Genomic DNA, 21,786 nt, shown 5'->3' on the forward strand with positions numbered 1-21,786 from the left:
GGATGAAGTATTGTGGCCAGGCCCAGCCCGGAGAAGAGATGAAGCGTAGCTTAGCACTGGTGAACCCCCTTCCTGCTTCATTCTGACATGTGTTTATGGCATTTTTAATGCAGTGTTACATTTTGAAGGAGATGTGAGGCATTTAGCATTTTGTGTGTGCAGTTTTGGGAATTGTGTGTAGAGTTTTGAAAAAAGGAGACATAGTTTTGAAAACATGCATCTGAAGGTGGGCCTTCCCATTGCACCTAGCCATACACCTAGCCTACTCACACAGCATGTCACACAAATTGTAGCTACTTGGACTTTGTGTAGTTTACAGTGTTAAAACTAAAGGTTCCATTTAGAAACAAAAGGGGTTTAACTGTCCAATGCCAAGGGAGAATATTAAGTTCCAGAAATCATAATTAAAAAAAAAAAAAAAACCACCATGTTGTTACTTCTGCTTTAAAGAACACAGAAACTAATACACTGATCTGAAGATCCTATAATAAAACATCAAGAACTTTTTTTTACAGTTCTTTTCAATTGTTTACACGCAATTTTGAAAACCAGGGTTTTTTTTCAAAATATAAGCACAATTATCCAAACACCACACTCAATTTGCATAATGACGTACTTCTGTCAAAAAAAAAAAACAACCCCCACACACTTCAGTCAAAACATACACATTTGTGAAAAGGCTATTTGTTTTTATTTAACCAACACAGTCCTCAATGATCAGACACTATTGCAGCCAGTTTCACACTGCTGTGATAAATAAAAAACACATTTGTAAAAAACGAATTTTAGGAAATAGCATGTGCTAGATTTTTGGCCAGACATTGTTATGTAAGAGATAATTTAGATTGTCACAATTTTTTTTCCAAACCCACAACATTCTTCATGATTAGTTTGAGATATAGGGAGAATGTACACAAATAGGCCTACTATAAACTGACCATGCACTGCACAACACTGATGCTGCTGACTGAATATTTCAAGTATTTATTTCAATACTTACAATATTTCTTACCATAATCAGTTACAGTAATCAACCTACAATGAAATCAATGAAACATAAAATCTGTAGACAAATAAAAATTACTGCATGAATTACAGTACATACACTTTGACTCTGAAGAAAAGTAAACAAATTACAGAAAACGACTGTAAAACCAACAAGAATACTGTAACTATTCATCTCTTCGTCTGGCCGGATCAGGCCATAAGATTTCATCCACATCACAGGCTCTCTCTTCATTGGCAAGGCACCATTGGAAGAATCGCCTTGTGTGACGAATCCACCCCTGCACAGAAGCTGCTTCAATAAGATCACAGGCCTGCTCCATGGCCTGAATGAAGGGCAAACGGTCATAGGGCCGCAGGTCGTATACCTTCCACCGCCACGCTGAAAAAAACTCTTCTATAGGATTCAGGAAGGGGGAGTATGGGGAAGGTATAAGACTTCAAAATCAGGGTGATCATGGGACCAATTCTGGACCAGAGCAGCCCGATGGAATGAGACATTGTCCCAAATGACAATGTACCGCATCTGGTCCACTTGGTGTAATGCTGTGACAATCTCATGCAATCGGTCAAGAAATGCAAGAATTCGATTTGCATTATAGGGTCCCAGATTTGCATGGTGGTGGAGGACCCCATTTTGTGTGATAGCAGCGCAAATGGTGATGTTACCCCCTCGCTGCCCTGGCACATTGGTGATTGCCCTGTGTCCAATTACATTTCTCCCTCTCGTTTTCACAAGGTTAAATCCAGCCTCATCCACATATATAATTTCATGTTGAATTTCTGCTGCATCCATTTGCAAGACTCTCTGAAATACATTAAAGACAATAAGATGCTATTCAATATCTATTGCACAGTATTTTTTTTTTGTGACAGAACATTGAGCAGTGCACAATACCACACCATAGTAAGATGAACAATACATACCTCCACATACTCATTGCGCAGATGTTTCACTCTCTCTGAATTTCTGTCAAATGGTACCCGATACAGTTGCTTCATGTATATTTGATTTTTCTTTAGGATTCGACCTAATGTTGACAGAGACTCGTGGGATGTTATTTAAAATATTGTCATCACTGATGATATTGGCTTGGACTTCTCACAGCCTGATACAATTATTGGCCAAAACCATGTTCACAATGGCAGCCTCTTGTGCACGAGTGAACATAGGGCCCCTTCCACCTTGGTGTCTTCTACCCTCAATCCTATGTAATTATATATATATATATATATATAAAAAAAAAATACATATGCAGCCTATGGTCAAATGTCACAGTAAACATTATTGATGACAAGTACAGCAAGCTTCAGTTTCAATGTACTGTGTGGTTAGCTTACCTGTTTTCTCTATGAAATGTCCGAATTACTGACGCAACAGTATTTCTGCTGAGATTTGGTTGAACTCTTTGTCCAGCTTCCATCAGTGTCAGTCCATGGTTGATAACATGGTCAATAAGTGTTGCACGGATTTCTCGAGTCAAATTTGGTCCTCGTCATCTTTGTTCAGGTTCTATCAACCCTTCAAGTCCTTCTCTACCTCTTCCTCTATCTCCTTCTCCTCTTCCTCTACCTACTTCTCTTCCTCTACCTCCTCCTCTTCTTCTACCAAGGCCTCTTCCTCTATCTCCTTCTCTATCTCCTTCTCCTCTTCCTACTTCTCCTCTTCCTCTACTGCCTTCATCTCCTCTTTGAGCTCCCCCTCTCATTCTCACTCTTCTTCTTCTTCTAACTCCTTCCATTTTTGTTGAAGACAGGTGTACTCACCTGCTGCCTTTTATAGCACAACTGAGTGCTGCGTTTTCAAATTAGCACATGTGTGCTTCCACACCTGGTGGTTGTGATTATCCAAATCGTTCATTAGTGTGGTCATTGGAAATCCAGTGCTTTGTAATGACAAGTAAGTAACCTCACAATCCTTATCTGTGTCTAAGGTGTGAAAATGTGTTTAGAGTTTTACAAATCACTGTGTGTAATGTTTTGCAAAAAGGGTGAAGCAGACATTGTGTGTAATGTTGTGCAAATCTGTGGAGGTGTTTTGCTCATTGGAGTAGAATTTAGCAAATTGTGTGGAAATTTTTATTTTAGTGTGTAAACAATCGTAAAAAAACTGTAACCATATAGCTCAGGAACCCCACACAGTTGAAATGGGTCCTGATAAAAAGAGTTTAAAAAAACCCTGTACTTAATCATCCAGGAACCATCAGGAAATGCTTCTCCTTCTGTTTGTCTTGTAATCACTGCTAAAAATTTGTTATTTTTAACAACACACTAATAGGAGCAACTGCAGTACTGGCCATCACCAGCAGGGGGTCTGGGGGGCAAAGGAATGTGGCTCTTGATAGAAACATGGACCTGTGGCTAAAGTTAGCGCCTGATACCTTGTGACATATGATAATACAGCATCATGTTGAGGTGTCAGGAGGCAGTTCACCTTAAGAGTGTACAGTAGGTATGATTACAGAGCCAAAGCTTTGGAGTTCATGCCAGAAGACATTTAAGTGTGCACAATAGCTACATCTTTAATATGGGCATAAAGTTTCTGATTCAGTTTACATTACAAAAAAGTTACTTTCTATGAACACTTAATTAAGAGCCTCTTTAAAGCTGCGTTCACACTGCCAGCGACAAAACAACCTCATCTCATTCATTTTCAATGAGAGCTGGCGACTTCCGGCAACACGAGCGACGGCGACCGTTGACGACCGGATGTGGGCATGTCCAGAGATGTGACAAAGTAGAGAAATGCTTAATTATATGCAAAGGAAGAGTGAGTTTCAGGAGTGACAGCCAATATGAGAGAATATGGTAGAGCTCACGTGATCCTAATATTTTAATAATAATATAAATTAAAAAAAAACAGTGCTGTTTAGACTCTCCATACACACCACGTGACAAAGTAGCTGGCAGTGTGAACACAGCAAGAGCTGCCTTTTCTTTCAGTCCTATATTACAATGAGTGTGAGCTACTTGATTCTCCATGATCGTGCAACAGTGCCCCTCAGGGTGGGTAATAGGATTACTGCATACTGTACATTTAATCATGTCGTTTATCATATGGAGTTACAATATATCAAATTAAATATATTACTGATGCAGCATTTTTGCACTTAAAAGATAACAGACATGACAAACTTGTTTGTTACTTTTATAGTTGCAAATTATTATTTATGAGCTATGAAATACACTACAAGAGAGAAAGATGAGATAGAATGTTAGAAACAAAAAATTAACTTCCACAACTGGCATTTTTACATTTATTTGAATTGCTCTTTATTAATGTCTCAGACAGTACAAATTAGTTCTCATCTTCCCACACCCAAGAATCCAGAAACCCATTGTACTTTTCTCACCATTTGCATCTAAAGTATATAATTCCACTACAATCCTCAAATATCCCAAAGCATTAATACTACATTAAGTGTCATTAACTGAAATTAGTTAATTATGTTTTCACAAAATGTAAAGCAAATATAAAACACCTTTACTAAATAATTACCACTTAAAAAGAAAATGAACATTTAGTGTTAAACACTACGTAATGGCCAAAGTCAAAATGTCACTGATTCGCTTTTCCCTCTATCTTTGCTTTAAAATGTTATCTCTTGCTTCATAGGTCACATTTCAAAATGCCTCTGTCATTAACCTACCTATTTGTTTTTTTACAGGTATATTTTTACATCCGATCAACCTTCTTATCCTTAGAAGAGAAATGGCACCCACTATTGCATATTGTATATAGAGTGCATTGATTTTATTTCTCAGAAAACAAGCAAAGTTCAACTAGGCAATTTCACAAATGCTGTTAAACAGCTCACACAATGATTCAAGTGGATTTCATGCTTGTTTGGCAGAAGCATCATTCACAATATGAACAGGAAATGTGGTCAGATGCCACATTTACATAATATGACATAAAGTGTTTTTTCCAAGCTGTGATATTTAAAAGTCCCAGTACAGTTCCCCACAGTGGAGTTCACTTGCTTGTCTAAATGCTCACTCAAACTCAGCCTCAGCATAAGCAGCATTATATGGATGAAATGAGCACATGAATCACGCATCCATTCTAACCTCGTCAAACATTTTCTCAAACAGAGGCCTGAAGTCCAACCACAGTGTGGATAGTTTAAAGGGTTAATCCACCCAAAAATGAAAAGTCTCTCATCATTTACTCATCCTCATTCCATCACAGACAAAGAATTTTTGAAGAATATCTGTAGGTCCACACAATGCAAGTGAATGGTGATCAGGCGTTTGAAGCTTCAAAAAGCTGATAAAGTTTAAATTTAGGTGAGAACGCACCAAAATATAACTCTTTTTATGACAGCAGTTCCTTGTTGATCACGATTTCAAGCTTGATTACACTTCCTATAGCGCCATCTAATGCTCTGCGCATGCGTCAAGCACTAGGGAGTGTAATCGAGCTTGAAGTCATGATTGCACCTAGAGACTGTAATGCAAGATGTACAGTGATTAAGGAGTTATATTTTGATCTGTTCTCAACCAAAACCAACTGGATCGCTTCAGAAGACATTGATTAAACCACTGGAGTCTGATGGATTATTTTTGGAGCTTCAAAGGCATAATCACCATTCACTTGCATTGTATGGACCTACAGAGCTGTGATATTCTTCTAAAGATCTGTCACATTCTTTGTATACCTCTTTCATCTCTTTGTTGCTGAGACTCTGTCATTTTAGGAAATACATCTCTGTCGAACATTCTATAACACTTGTACACAAATCATAAATGATTCTGCCCTCCACTATCTTGTAACAATCGGATTCTGTCATAATTCAATTTCTCACCCTTTATCACTCCTTCTTTGTGGCCCCAAGAAAAATATAACACCACCATTGATCATTCTCACTTAACTTCCATGTGGCCCCATGTGAATACATCAGAACAGATCATTATCAGACATTAATGCCATTATTTTATATAGCTTTTCTCACAAGTAGTGGATGTGTAATTATTTTTTTCTGTTAGTTCAACATGCATGTTCATCTTGTGCAAAACAAATGAGATGCAAACAGATATAGAACAGTGAATCAACTTGTGCGCACAGTGGTACAAACAGTAAATATCTTGCTCAAAATTTTGAAGGCATTGAATAATACATTTGTAAAATGTACAGATGGAGATTATCTATATTATTGTTGCGTACTCTTTCTTAATATTTGTATAACTGAGTGAGCAAAAAAACTTGCTATAACTTTGAACATGCAAAATATATGACATCTCTATGACTGAAGTTTTTCTGTAACTGTAGAAAGATTAATTTAACAGAACCAAGCTCAAGCACTTCATTGCTCTTGCCTTGGGTGGTAGTAAATGTCACAATGGATTCTCAGAGAAGGATGGAACCAGGCCTCCACACATTCGGTTGAAGCCCTATGCTTGATGTACTGAAGCGGGGTCTGGGTACCCACAGGTTTGGACTGCTCCCAGACAACGAGGACTGCATACCAGCAGACAGGGGATTTAGCTCAGGGGCACTCTTAATCTGCTTGGCTGCCTGGAATGGGGTGTAGACTTGTATAGGAGAGGGTTGTGCGATAGGCACTGAATTAAGCACAGAGGCAGTTGACATTTTGGGAAGTGTGGGTAGGGCTGCTGTCGGGGCTGGAGGTGGTGGGGAGAATGGCGCTGCAGATCGTGGAGCAACAGGAGGCGGAGAAGTGACATCCCTACACCACATCGGCTCGCCAAGAGTGGTGGCAGAGCGAGGGGAAATTACAGTAGGGGTCAGGGCTGTAGGTGCAGACATGGGAGTGGGTGTGGAGGAACGTTTGATTTCGTACACACGGCTTGCTTTAACAGGGACCTGCTTTGGCATGTTAAGGGAAGTGCCTGTCATGCTGTCCTGCTTTGGCATGTTTAGGGAAGTGCCTGTCAAGCTGACACCATTCTGCTGCTGTTGATAAGTGGTGTTGGACTGAGGAACTCCACTGCCATAGATGAACAAGGAGGAATTAAGCTGGTATGGCTGCCTGCTCACAAAGTCAAGAGCCTTTATGCCCTGTTTGTGCTGACCAGACACTGTTTTAACCCCAACTTTTGAGGCATCATTGGCCTTGCTGCCACGCTGGGCCACTGGGGGGCATGATGGTGATAGCAGTGGATTATAATTAATGGGTGGTGGGGCTCGGATGTTTGGAGAGAGTTTCCAGTTAGTTGGGAGGGAGGGTGTGGGTGAAGGATCACGAGGTTGTGCAGGAGACTTGGGCTGTTTATCCACCACAAAGCGGTCCATGCGGCTCTGTCTACGTGCAAACAACTCTGCTCCTTTACCTCGCATCTGGGAAATCTCAGGAGCTGGATGAGCTGGTTTGGGAGTTACTGGAGGTGGCATCCTATTTCTCTGTGCCTGCATGAAGTTACAAGCCTCAGCGCCCAGATTGAGGAAATCTTCCTCAGGGCCAAACTCAAACCCTGCCTCAAAACCTGAGTGAAACTTGTCATCCAGGTTCTGCACTAGAGACAGAAGTTCAGGGTTGTAAGATGGAGGCTTCTTCTCCTCTTTAATATTGAACATTGGTTTCTTGGTTCCACGACGACAGGCCTCCTGCAGGATGCCAGTGCGGGTGGCAGGTACTGAAACCCGCTGCTCTCGAGAAGAGATGCCATCAGTGGTTTTGGAGAGGGGGTACTGCTGGGCCACTGGTGCATCTAAAGTTCCTGGGGTAGTTGTTGCTACAGAGATGTATGGGTTGAAAGGTACTTTGTGGGGTGGGGAAGATTGCACATTTAGTGTTTCAGGAGCATTGGCATGGACAAGGGCTGGGGTAGGATCTGGGACAGGAGCAGGGGCAAGGGAAGAGGTAGGGGCTGGGGCATTTGCAAATGGGGGAGAGAAGGGCTGTGCAGGCATATGAACTGGTAGATGTGACTGGTATTGTGAAGAACCCATGTGGTAAGGAGGACTGAGGGGCATTGCCTGTGTTTGAGATTGAGAATAAGGTTGGGTCATGCCAGAAGGTAAATTCAAGGATGATACATGAGAAGATGATGGAGAAAAAGGGGCAGAGGGGCTGGAATGGGTTGGGGAGAAAAGTGAGGCATTTAAAGGGGGAGGAGAAAATGGACCTGAAGTTAAAGATGATGGAGAAAGCATAGAAGGACCATTAAAGGTAGCTGGTCTGGCAGGGATATACAGAGATGTTATAGAGATGGCTTTCTTCCTCTCCGAGCCAGCAGGGGAAAAGGCCACGGACAGAGCCTGGGATCCAGTCTTCTTGGCAGCGTTGGGCCTGAAGACAACCGGAGCAGTTGCTGCTCTGTGGTTCACACAGCCAGGGGCAAATGGCCTGGCAGTTCTGTTGTGCACTGAGCTGGCAGCCGATGAGTCTACTTGCTCTAAAAATGTTCCTGCCATGGATGGCATTGGCGTCTGGCCCAGAGAGGATAACACAACACTTGTCCTGCTCACCACCAATGGTTCCAAGTTCACCATACTAGTATTATGAGAAGTTAGGGGAGTAACTGGAGTAACTGGGGTATATGTCAGGGTTGAGTATCCTTGTTGCTGTGGCATGGAGAAGGAGGTGGGTGTAACAGGTTTTGATGTATGTTCTTCTGATCTTTTCCTCTGTTGTTCAAAAAGCTTGGCTCCTTTGCCTGAGGTTGCGTTCAGGCCCGGGCTGGTCTCCACATATCTGTCAGGCACAATGAATGCTGAAGTTCTCTTGTCTAGAATGTCCAGGTAACCACTATCCCAGGTAGGGTCTGGAGCAGCATAAAACACTTCCTTGTCAAGCTCAGACTCGCTTCCAGGAAACAAGCTTTCATCCTCAGTTTCTTCCACTGTGTTACTGTAGCTTTCTCCGTCTACACTGTCAAAACAGGTAAGAGTGTACTTTTTGGCACGCTGCCGTCGCTTCTTAAACATAAGCACACCTTTGGAGTGAGGGTTAGGAGCATCAGTCAAGAGTGAGGCAATGGTTTGGCACTTGGATCGAGCCTCCTTCACCTGATTATCCTGTAAACTCTCACCCCTGTGAAGCTCTATGGAGAGATAGAGAGTGTGTATACCGATTAGTGAGAATACTTTCAAGGTGTTTACTTGAATAAACAGTATTGTATTTTATTCCACACCAAAGAGTCAGCACTTTAGTGGTCACACACGAGCATAATGGTGATGCACATTTGTCAATCGGTCTAATGTTTAATATACTGCTTCTAAATAAAGTCTAATGGCTCACAACATTGATGTGATGGTAGGAAATTGAAGTAGCTCCATTTCTGGCACCAGGTAACAGCATTTTCTTTTCCATTAAGCACAGAGACATGAGGAATATCATCAGTCATAGGGAATGAAAACTTAGCATCTTGTAACATGGCTGTACAGGCCTGTTAGCAGGGGTTATCTAGACAAGTCTTTAAAGTGACACGTATTACTTTTATATAACCGTAAATTTGGCAATGAGGGGCAAACACAAACATAAAACCACATACAACTTAATAATAAGTTGGCAATGTAATAAGTCAAGTTGCAGATATTATAAATGGAAGGCACTTAACACATTTTTAGTTGAGTCTGAATAGCTCTGATATAAGACACTATAATGAAGTGGGTAGATGCTGAAATGTCTGAAACAGAAATATTCATGGTAAATCTGATCTTAACCTCCTGTAAAAATAGCCCATCACATTCTAACAGCTTGAGAATGTAACCTCTGAAGAACCGTGCTCACACAAACATACACACACTACATTAAGAAGGAAGTCTTTTTGCTGGGATATTCTGTCTAATAACATTAAGTTTAGATCAAACTGTGCAGCATAATGTAAAATACCTATTATCATTGACCATACTACAAAAATGGGTTAACCATAATATACTGGCTAACATAAAATCTTCAGGGCTTACATTTAACAAAGTTATGCCAAACAATATAAGGTATATTAGGCCTAATGATAAAAGGTCTGCATATCTGTGCGAATGTCAACATTTAAAAAATTTAAGCAAATCAAATGCCCAACCATAAAAAAAACTCCATACAAGATTTAATAGAAACCAAAAACTGTCAAAATTTACATCAGTAATGCCAAAACATTATAAATAATACCTTTGTGCAGTCCATCACCTTAGCTCAACTTTCTCATTAATAGTCATTATAGCCACTACATTTTCAATAATCATAATTTACCAGAACACTGACCCAGAGCTCCCTGTCAGTAGGCTATATGGCAATCCAAACCAAAGGTCTTTCAAAGCTCTACAGAAGCCTTCAGGTCTTTACCTGCATACATGTGTCCTTCATGTTCTACCTCTACAGGCAATGTAAGGCTCCTCATTTTGTTCAGAGAAAAAAATGTGTTGCCAAGCCAGCCTAACTGGCAGAATACACACTAACACAACAGTGGAGCACAGCCAGCAATCCTTTGGTGCTCTGCCCAAATTGGTGCAAAATCAACCGGTCCGAAACCTGGGGTCATGCCTTTTAAAGACCCTTTTGTCTAACCACAAAATGTTGTCACAGGCCCATAGAAACCCCATTATGTCATTGAGACTATTTCAGTCAGTGACCAGTGCTAACAGACATTTCCCACCTGTTTGGGCAATCCTCTCTCTCTTTCAGGGGACCTTAGGCTGACCCATCATGTAGGGTCATGGAAAACAAAATACTCACACATCGCTAATATGTCTTCAAACATGCTGAAACATCAAACCTCACCACACCCAATATGACAATACCCCTACCTCAAATCACAACCATTCCACAAACGCTGTGGTCTGAGATTTAGGTATCTTTAAACAAGTCTTAATAATCAAACAACAAAAAGCCAAGAAATTTCACATATGCAATTATAAAGGGATAGTTTATTTAAAAATGTAAATTCTTTCATCATTTATATACTGTAATTTTGCAGCAAACACATTTGACTTTCTTCTATGGGTCAAAAATGAAAATGTTTTTGGAAATGACAACACCAGTCCCTTTTTATTTTTATTGTTTGGTAAAAAGCTATGTCAACATTCTTAAAAATTTCTCCTCTAGTGTTTTTATTTTTGGGGTGAGTAGTAACCCTTGTAAAACTGTGTATGTGAAATCTCTTGGTTTCACAATCCAGTAACTACATTACAGTGAACACCTTGTATTGAAATAGTTCCTCCCCAAAAGCTATCTAATCTTGGTTCACTATCTATTCTGAGAGCGAAGAGATTATATAATATATTTAGGGGTTTGCTACTGATCGGCACATCCATAGTATTTTGTCTCTAATATTTCCGACCTCCCACTGCGCTGCCACAATAACAGGTGTGCACGCTTCTCCTCTTCTTACCAAGGCTGTCTGAATGCCCTGAATTATTTCACCACTAACAAAGACAGAGAAGAGCAGCTGGCATGGACCCCTTCCCTCACTTAACTAATGCCTCTAGCCATGGAAAGATGCACACAAAACCCCAGCTGACTTTTTCACTGCACACAAACCACTCCTGTTTAACATTTTCACCAAAATAGAGCCTATTAGAATCCATCCAGTGTTACAGTAAGAATGCTTTTAAAAAAACAGCTAGCTATCCAACTACTCTACAAGTGATAAAAAAGCTATTTAAATCAGCTAAACGAAAACTTAAAAGCTGAAAGCTACACCTTACAGAAAGTGGCTACAAGTTACATTACAACCTACTTGGTAAATGCAGCTTGCTCCATTTAAGCTACTTCATTTAGAAAAACATAAATACAAAAATAGTCAGCTGCAATTTGATCTAAAACTTGTTAATTAGAAAATGAAAACATCTTAAAAAGAAGTACAACAAAAATTTTATTGCCAGAGTAGCTGTGTGTGCGTGTGTGTTTAGTATCCCACAGTGGCGTTATTATGGTAACTGCTCTAAACGATTCAGTCAGTAAGTGAGATGTCTAAATGATTCAAACTGAAAAACAAACTCATTCAGACAGTTTTACAAATAGATCTGATATATTATCATTTACTGTATGATTAGCAAATTCTGATCACCTGTCATCATCGTCAGCTGCATGCTGGTTAGAAATTTGTTAGACTTGCTGTGATGTAATGGCACTGTATGTCAAAAATACTGCCGCAGTTTTTAGAGCCAGGAGCTACAAGAAAGTCCCACTAAACAACAGGCCCACTCAAGTAATGGTCTCTTAAATCATGAAGTGATTCTACAGGCTAAAAGAACTATTAAAATCCTATGCGATCGCTGAATGATTCATCTTATCTTAACTGTGTAAATATAACAAAGATAAAAATAGCTTTTAAATGGATAGACTCCAGTGGTTAACTCTTCAAAAGCGATATGATAGGTATGGGTGAAAACAGATATTTAAGTCCTTTTTTTACTATAAATCTACACTTTCACTTTCTTCTTATTTTATTTTTGGCTATTTGCATTGTTGCAAATACATTTGCATATCGCCATCTACTGTGTAGGGAGGATAATTTATAGTAAAAAAAATTACTTAAATATTGATCGGTTTCTCACCCACACCTATCATATCACTTCTGAAGATATGGATTTAACTACTGGAGTCATGTGAATTATTTTTATGCTGCCTTTATGTGCTTTTTGGACCTTCAAATTTCTGGCCACCATTCACTTGCATTGTATGGACCTACAGAACTGATATATTCTTTTAAAAATCCTTGTTTATGTTCAGCAGATGAAAGAAAGTCATACATATTCGGTATCCCTGCTAAACACACCAGCTTAACCAGCAAGCAATTCCCATGCTGGTCTAAGTTGGTTAATGCTGGTTTGGTGCAGGTCTAGCTGGTTGACCAGCATAGTGATGCTTTTCAGCAGCAAAACCTAGCTGGTGAAGTTGGCTGACCAGCATCTTTGTGTTGAAGGTCATTAAGCTATATAAAAGCACCAGTCCAGCACACAAAACACAACATAATCTGATGACCAGCAATGCTGGTCTTTTCAGCAGGGATGGCATGAGGGTGAGTAAATGATGAGAGAATTAAAATTTTTGGGTGACCTATCTATTTAAATAATTTGTCACATATATTATTAAACCAAAAATATAAATGGTGAAATTAAACATTACTCTGTTTTGTTTTCTCCTGTTAGCTCACAAGTTAACCAGTTAGCCTATTTTCCTCTTTACTTATCCTCACTGTGGCCATCTAATGGTATGGCAGTATGAATGTATTCAATAGAACTTTTAAGTTGCGGTATATTTAATAATTTTACAGCCTTTAAATGTTATAATCTTTGTGATTAGGGTTTGTTTGCGACCTCAAATAAACACAACAAACCGTGTATAAATGTGACATCCAGCTGTTGCAAGACTCCAGCCTTTCCCTGGTTATTTGAAGGGAGACGTAACTTGTTGTGGGCATGCCATGTATTGGGCGTGTCTTGTAGTAGTCTTGCAGAAGGCTGACAGACTATTCTCCCCCTGAGTGTAGCTGCCTACTCTCGTGGGCGAGGCGTTTGGCATCTCAAAAGAGCCAATTGACTAGTAGGACTAACTACTCATACAGATGCTAATTTGTCACTGCCCACTGAAGAAACAGATATTATATTATTATTTGTATTATTTGAATAAAACTAAAAAAGCGAAGCACACCACATCAATGTTGCGTTCAGTTAATCAGCATCTACTTATCTATCAGTGTCAAATCTATATCTGGCATGAATCACTTTAATAGTACCGGTAATCTTATTGTAAAAGATCACCTTGTATGCTTGGAAAGTAGATACCCATATTTAATGAGTTCTCTTTAAAATAAAAGACTTTAATGCTATGAGAAGAGTGGTTAAAAATAAAATAAACTAACAGAAAATTTTCTGTGTTACAATGTGCAGATAGTTTGTAGCCCTTAAAATTACAATATTATCACAGTAGAATGACTGACCATTTAGTTTAAAAAGAGAGAATGAAATGATACTGACACTGGACAGCAACTGGACATTGGGGACATTCCTTTCCCAGCATGCAAGAGAGGGCAGCATTATAGGCCCGAGACAGAGGACAAATATAGTTTTTAGCTCTCTTCTGTCCAGCCCCCCTACCCTGCCATGTTAAGCCTTCAGAAGGGGACATGTAGGAAGTCCTTTAACCAATGTTTGTTTAAGCTCACTGACATCATTTAAGTAATTGATAGATGTTTAATAGGGCATGAGGTAATAACAGAAAGAGATGCTAGATTTGGAAATCTGAACTCGTGCTTATTAATATAGCAATTTATGGTGAAATGAATGTTATTCAAACGAACCGATGTGCTGTAGACTGTTTGAAAAAGAGGAATGATACTCACTAGCTTGCTTGGCCTTGTCCATGTATGTGACACTAAGTTCTTCATCCACTGGGTTATCCACCATGGGTACCATCTGTCTGTGAGATGCCAGCATGAGAGCCTCTTTGAACCGTTCTGGAGAAACCAGAGGAGGTGGGACAGTGGGGGGCTCTTGGAAGGCACTGTCCACTTCAGCAGCTCCTGTTAGACTTTGGTCGGAATTCTCAGAGGAATTTCCTGCTTGGTGCGACCACTCAGCATGCGAGGGCTGGTGGACCACCTCTCTGCAGGCCACCCCGGACATTGCGTGCTGTTTCTGAGTCCCTATTCCATCTAGATCAGATCCAGACCAGATATGTTTTGGGGGTATATGCACACATCCTGGGTACTCTCATAGCCACTCGTTCCTGAAGTCTCCTCCTCCTGCAAGGAGGCTTGGCTAGGACACTTGGCAGGTGAGCTACTTGGGCTTCGTCGTCTCTGTCTTCGCTGCCTCTCTTTTGCTGCCACATTAGCGTCACTGTCTGTCTCTCCATAGTACGCCTCACTGTCTGGACGGGACGTAAGGCACTTTAGGCCACCAGTGGCGGACATGAGCGATGCTCTGTTAACACCAGGTGGTTTAGAGGTAAGTGGAGGCGACAGAGTTCTCAACGCTGCCCGGTACTCCTTAACGATATGAGGGGAGGGGGCTCGACCCAGAAGCACAAATGGTTGATAAGCAGCTGGGGCCCTGAATTGAAAGCATAGTGATTATCTCTAGTACAATGTTAAAAAACCCTGTGAAATCACTTGACCAGCACTATTTTATTTCCTGTATTTACATATAGGCTTTCCCAGTAAGCTTTAACCTCCTGCGACCCCACGTACACATGCGTAGACTGTTATTTTGGCTTCGCTATACGCAATGCATAATTTAAACTTATTTAAACCAACTGATCTCAGTTCAGAAGACTCTGGGATGTCAGTAAAGGGTTAAACTTGTACAGAGTCATGTAACAAAACAACATGGAGCCTTTGCGTAACACAATGTACAGTAATGTGTATTTGTCAGCAGGAACGGCAGCCGGTGAAGTTTCTGTGAAGATAAATAAAACCAAGAATTGTACTCGGATGGTCCCTTACCACATCCCTCACAATTTTAGCAATAAATGCTTTTTTATTTATTAATAATAAAAAGTGTATATCCTTTCTTATATGCCGAAAACTTTCCTGACCCATGATGTATAAAAAATATAACTATTTTATTTATTTGATTATTTATCTTATTTATGTATACATCTGTGTTGGTTTATGTGTTTTAAATTTTTTTTATTTACTTTATTATAATAATTTCACCTATATCACCTATACTTGTATTTATGACTCAGTCATAGGATTCATTGTTGGATCTGTGTAATTTTTTTACTAATTATTGAACATTTATATGGGGACATTCTCATCCTACATAGCATTTGATTGGACAAAAATCTCTTTACTGCAAGATGAGTCATGCATATTTTTGTTCCGTTTTCCCAGAGAAGTATTGTACATTTTTTATCCATATATCTTCTAAAATGTAATTTTGTCAACTTTAAGGAGTCTACTAACACATATATGGCTTCAAAACTAATAGACATAATATTATGCTTACAAACTCCTCATGACAATGATCTCTCTCGTACCTTTTGATTCGCAGGTGGAGGGTTCCTTTGCCACTATCGATGAGTTTCATAGCTTCAGCATGAGACAGTATTCCACAGGAGACGTCATTGATTGACACCAGCTCATCAGTCTCTCTGAGCCCTGCCCTGCATGCCTTACTGCACTTTCTCACCTAAAACAGCAGGTGGAGACAGAGTAATCAAAAACGGAAACAAAGCATCTTCTGATAGACTAAATGATCAATTATGAAAAATAATAATAAATAATACTTAACTAACCATTAAACAAACAATGAAACATCTGCTTCCATCAGTTCTATTTATTATATCGCTTCGTTTATGAATGTCAGGTTAGTTTAAACAGTTTCTGTTTCCAATGTTCGGTCAAGTAATGGTTCCTTAAATCTATACAAGCAAATTCCCCCACAGAATCACATTATAAATATATAGAATGAAAACTGACAACCTCTGTGCTACTGGATCACAGTGCATCTGTTACTAATAAACCAGTGCGTGAGCTGAGTGGCTCGCTGATGGTCTCAAAACACATTTGAGGACTTTTCATGCAAAGATTAATAGAATCAAGCTAAAGACAATATAAACACTGACTGCCTCTCACAGACTGTACATAAACAAACATGGATTACATCTGAGCTATTGGCCGAGTTTTCACACAGTGGCAGAACTTAATCTAAAGGTTGTGCTCTTGAGGCATCCATTCAGGCCTTACCCAGTGGGTTTTGTATTTGTAATAACTTACATTGATAATAAATTGACAGAGATGGAGGTGGCCTTAAAGAGGCCTATATGGCTTTTGTTCCCAATTGTAGATGCCATCTTCTAGAGAGCCTTACTTGAGGAGGTCATCTGTCAAATATGAGTGTGCTGTTCTAACACTCACTTTGCCAACAAATACCAGACTGAAAGTCTGGCCACATTCCCAGCTTTGTCTCTTGCTTCCAGATAAAAAACATGATACAAGCTTTAAAGCAACTGCTTTGATAAACAACAAGGTTCCATAAACTTTGTTTTTCATAATTGGTCTTTGGGTAAATAATTTGGGTAAATTACCACTCAAAAATGGGCTAATGGGATTAACGCCTCTAAATATGTTTTTCTTATTTAACCTTTAATTAAAATAAATAATAATAATACATAAATACATAAATTATCTATCAGCAGCACATTGTGAACAATAATACAATTCACAATGCTACAAAGTTCACAGCGAACTACAATCCCCATGTTGATTTGCTTTTCCTTAATTGTAAAACTGAAGAAGAAAAAAAAAGTCATTTTAAATAGGATATATTAAAATCTCTGGTGAAAAGATACGAACATTCAAATATGGTTCCTAATTAGAAGAAAACAGATGAACATTAGATTTTTGTTCAAATTCCACTGATTTTTATTGCAGATCAAATAGTCTCAGAATGCAAAATGGTAAACAACATGTACAGCTGGTGCCAGGGCAGCTATTGCTTATTGGCAGACCTGAACAGGGCATGCCATGAATTCATATGTTCTCCACATACCTAAAATAAAGTACTCAGCCATTTTAATGAGTAGGTTGTCACTCAGTCTCAACAGGTTCTGCTTAAAATTCAATGAGTGCATATTTTTGAGAAGTGGACTGTCTTTGACAAGTACTAAAATAGTAAATGGAGTGTATCCCCAGTGGGTTCCAAAAATCTGAGACCACACTGAAAATCAGGTATTCAAAATCTAATTTAAACCTGGAAATAAACAATTTTATTTAGGGATTTAAAAAATATGTAAAACAATGAAAAGTTATGGTGTAAAATAAAGAAGAAATATTTAAGATGTTTTACTATTTGTAAGTCATTAATCAAATAAGCAAATTTGAGACCATGTTAAAGAAATAGTTCACCCAAAAATGAAAATTCTCTCATTTTCTCGCCATAATGCCAAATGTGTATGATGTTTTTCATCACTTTTAGAAGAATATCTCAGCTCTGTAGGTCCATGTAATGCAAGTGAATGGTGACCAAATTTTTGAAGCTCCTAAAAGCACATAAATGCAGCATAAAAGTGATCAATATGACTCCAGTGGTTTAATCCATGTCTTCTGAACCAATCTAATACATTTTGGGTGAGAACAGACCAAAATATATAACTCCTTTTTCACACTACATCTTGCCATTGCAGTCTCTAGGCATGATCATGAATTCAAGCTCGATTACACTTGATGCATGCACAGAGCACTAGATATTGCAAGAAAGGTAATCAAGCTTGAAATCATGATCGCCAAGGAGAAATGGATTTTACCACTGGAGTAATATGGATTACTTTTTTTTAAGTAATATGATTGCTTTTTGGAGCTTGGAGCTCATATTTGGTCACCATTCACTTACATTGTGTGGATCTACAGAGCTGAGATATTCTTTAAATCTTCGTTTTCTACAAAAAAGTCATACACATCTGGGATGGCATGAGGATGAGTAAATTATGATAATTTTTGGGAGAACCCTTCCTTTAACAAAATGTCAGATTTCCTTTCTTTCATTGAAGCACGCAATATGCTCTTTGGGACTTTCTCAAATTATGTTATAAATAAACATTCTGGAACTTTCACTCAAATTGTTTTGCTGATAATATAATTTGTGATGAAAAATAAGTATTATATTTCAAAAGTACAAAATTTAAGGTTTTTCACAATTGGTCTATGATGTTTGGATCCCACTTTACATCATATAAGAAACAGAAGGATTCAAAGTATCTGCATGGCAAACTACATTTACATTACAAACAATACACTGAATTATTGTCACGAACCCCACTCCTCTGCTTCTCCCCGCATCGTCTAGCACACACACGCACACTCCCTCGACCTCACTCCCTCGCTCCGCCCCCTCGAGCTTTTCACACTCTTTTTGCTCGCTCGAGCCCTCACACCCACTTTGCTCCTACTCGCTCACATGCTCGTAGGCAATCTCCCTTCCTCGAGTTTATCACGCGTTTCCAATCCCCCAGAACATTATGACCACCTGCACTCGCGTCATCTGCACTCCTGCACATTAGTTTCACCTGCACTCGTCTCATCACCTGTCATGGTTTACACCTGCACTCGCCCCTATATATATCACTACCCTTTCGTCTCACGGTTGTTGGTTATTGTATTTAGTTTCCCGTGTCTTTGCCTCCCACGCTAGTCTCGTCTAGTTTTGATCTCCTCTTGTCCTCCTCTTAGCTTGCCAGCTCCCCTTGTTCCCCTGTCTTTTGCTCCCACTAGTCCCGTCTACTCTGATCCTGTTTCCCGGCTTCGACCTCCCCACTCTCGTTGACCACTCTCTCCCGGATTTGCCCCTTACTCGACTTTGTTTCCTCGGCTTTTGACCCTACGCTACCCTGACCATTCTCCCTCTGGATTTTCCGTGCTGTACTTTTGTTTGCCTGCAAATAAACGCAGTTTTGACATACATTGTGACTGTCTTATCTTGTGTGTGTATGTGTGTGTGCGGGTTACAATTATGAGAACCCGATTTATGTCTTCAAGCATTTTCAAAAGATTGCCAGAACATTTCACAAGTTAAAAGCTCAGTAAGTGTCACTGAGGTCATTCTCCATCTGCTTAAATGTAGCAATCAGAATTCCTGCAGGATCAGAACAGCTCAATTAAATGAGAGATGGCATGGAAAAAGGCCACACTGCAAATGGAAACAAATAAAACTGCAGAGGTGACCTTAGGTGTAATGACAGAAGGAGGGAAACTCCCTATAGTGCTGTACAAAACATATTTTTCATGGAATTTACAAAAGCCAGGGCCATCACTCTGTGATGGCTAACTTTGTCCTATTAGGATGGAAAGTATTCAAGAGCAGACTAGACAGTCTTTGCCATAGCTCATCCATCCAAAATAGCACTTAGATCAGGGAAAATGTATTGCACAGTTGTCGCTTAGCACGTGTGGAATTCTGTGTTTATAGGTGGATACTGTGGCTGTAATTCTACTAAGTCCTGAAATAACATCTAATTTAGACAGAGCTCGGTGAGAATGCTTCCTTGAAAGATCTGGATTCCATAGGAAGCCAAACAAAAATCTGTCAATTAGATAAGAGTGAAGAAGTGCACTGTGAAAACCTTGCAGGTTTATCTATGGAGTAGGCATGCTTGCAACACATAGACATATGGCTCTTGAACAGGCATTTATCAACAGATAAAAGAAGTAATCTGGGGCCCATAGTCTAAAAGATAATATGCCTGTATGTTTTATCTTAAATGTTTGGCCTTATTAATAAATAAAAGACATGTAAGTGTTGTTTCTATCTTAATTAGCATTTCTTCAGGTCCTGAAAAATATGTTTTAATATAAATATGTATATTTAATTAAAAATAGCCTCTAATTGAAAATGTTTTTGTTTTACCAAGAAGGCATACCACATGAATAACACAAAAACGTAGCACACGTGAGCATTTAACAGAAAATGTCCTCAATAACACCTGCACTCAAGTAGACTTATCAGGTGCTACACACATACTTCAAGCCCATCTGCTCTGCTAAATAAGGGCTCACACACAAGTGAGGAATACATTAAACTTAATAGACATTGACAAAATTAATTCTAAAATTATTATTTTACACAGGTTCAGGATGTGGGCTTCAAAAATGAAGAATAATTTTGTACTTTTCTGAGCAATTCTGGAACATGGATTTTGGTGTTTCTTATGTTACAGTACTGCTACAATAGAATTAATTGTTTTCATTGTTGTTTTAGAAACTTCTGCATCTTACAAAGCTAAAACACAAAATAGACACATTTTGACAATTGGTAAGCATGATGTGGTTGAGAACAATGACGTGTGGCAGCCTCTAAAGTCTTCTTTCATGGTTAGAAGTTGCAATCAAAAGACAGTGTTTCTATTAATAGCTTCACAAACCAGTCACTAAAATGAAACACATGGTTCCGTTTTTACCAGGTAGCCTCTCCAATCCCATGCCCCCTTACCTTTGACACTTGGAGGGGCATTTGGTGCTCAGCTCCTCCCTGTAATCGGAAACCCCATGGTGCACCTCCTGAAAGAGTCACCACTACCTCCTCTGCCACCACTCTGTCCTAAATTGTCTCTATTAAAATGTTTCTGGTTTCTTTCAGAAGTTTTGACCCATCCCTGGACCTTTAGTCCTCCTCAGTGGCCCTGACTGCATGCAGAGCTTCTGTCAACCCAGATACACACCCCATGGGTCAAAAGCATGTGAAGTGTGGGGTGAGCAAAAGGGGGTGGGCGCAAGTGAGAACAGCCTCTCCCACACTCTCTCTCTCTCTCTCTCGGAATGCTGGGTTGGTGGGTGAGGGTGAGTGGTCTAGATCCAGGCCCTCCTTCCTTCATCCTACTGGTCCTGTCAATCCACAGCCACATCCGAAGGATGCTGATAGACCCTCTAAAAATAACCCATCAGTCCCACTGAGCTTTATCTGTGAATCAAAATCTGAATGGAGCTGTTAAGTGTTATTATGGGAGTCAGATACATATTGCAAATTAAAATTAAACTTAAAATGCTTCTTAGCAATCAAAAATAATTGTTAGTAAATGAGTTATTCCTGGGAATCAATCAACAAAGAGCTAAATAATTATGGGGACATATTTTAACTTACTTAATCTAGATAATGTCACTTCTTTAGATGTGTTTACAAGAAAATTATTTATCACAATTATCTATGCTTTCATTAATAGTTTCCTCTGGAATAATGACATTCACATCTATTCTTTGTCATTTTATTTACTTTTTTATTTTTACATCCATTTAATAGATTTTTGCATTTTGTTGTTTTATTGTTTATCTGTTGCTATAGCATGGTTTAGCCAGCAGGCCCTGTTTACAGCTCCATCCAAACACTATGGGACTATTATAAGCAGTCAGAGTAATAGGATTCAGGAGAAGGAAGTACAACCT

At 39.3% G+C, this 21,786-nt stretch overlaps 1 protein-coding gene across 1 annotated transcript; it reads right to left on the reverse strand.

Annotated features, from left to right (window-relative positions):
* Positions 1-4,282: 4,282 nt before the first annotated feature.
* On the reverse strand, positions 4,283-21,221 carry LOC127626680 (synaptopodin 2-like protein). Its single transcript, XM_052102657.1, is given in 6 exon segments — positions 4,283-9,012; positions 14,251-14,577; positions 14,580-14,962; positions 15,894-16,045; positions 20,840-20,947; positions 21,069-21,221. Coding segments are annotated over 6 exon segments (3,780 nt in total). The 3' UTR covers positions 4,283-6,355.
* Positions 21,222-21,786: the final 565 nt, after the last annotated feature.

The sequence above is a fragment of the Xyrauchen texanus genome, chromosome 33, assembly GCF_025860055.1.
Source record: "Xyrauchen texanus isolate HMW12.3.18 chromosome 33, RBS_HiC_50CHRs, whole genome shotgun sequence".
Classification (NCBI taxonomy): domain Eukaryota; kingdom Metazoa; phylum Chordata; class Actinopteri; order Cypriniformes; family Catostomidae; genus Xyrauchen; species Xyrauchen texanus.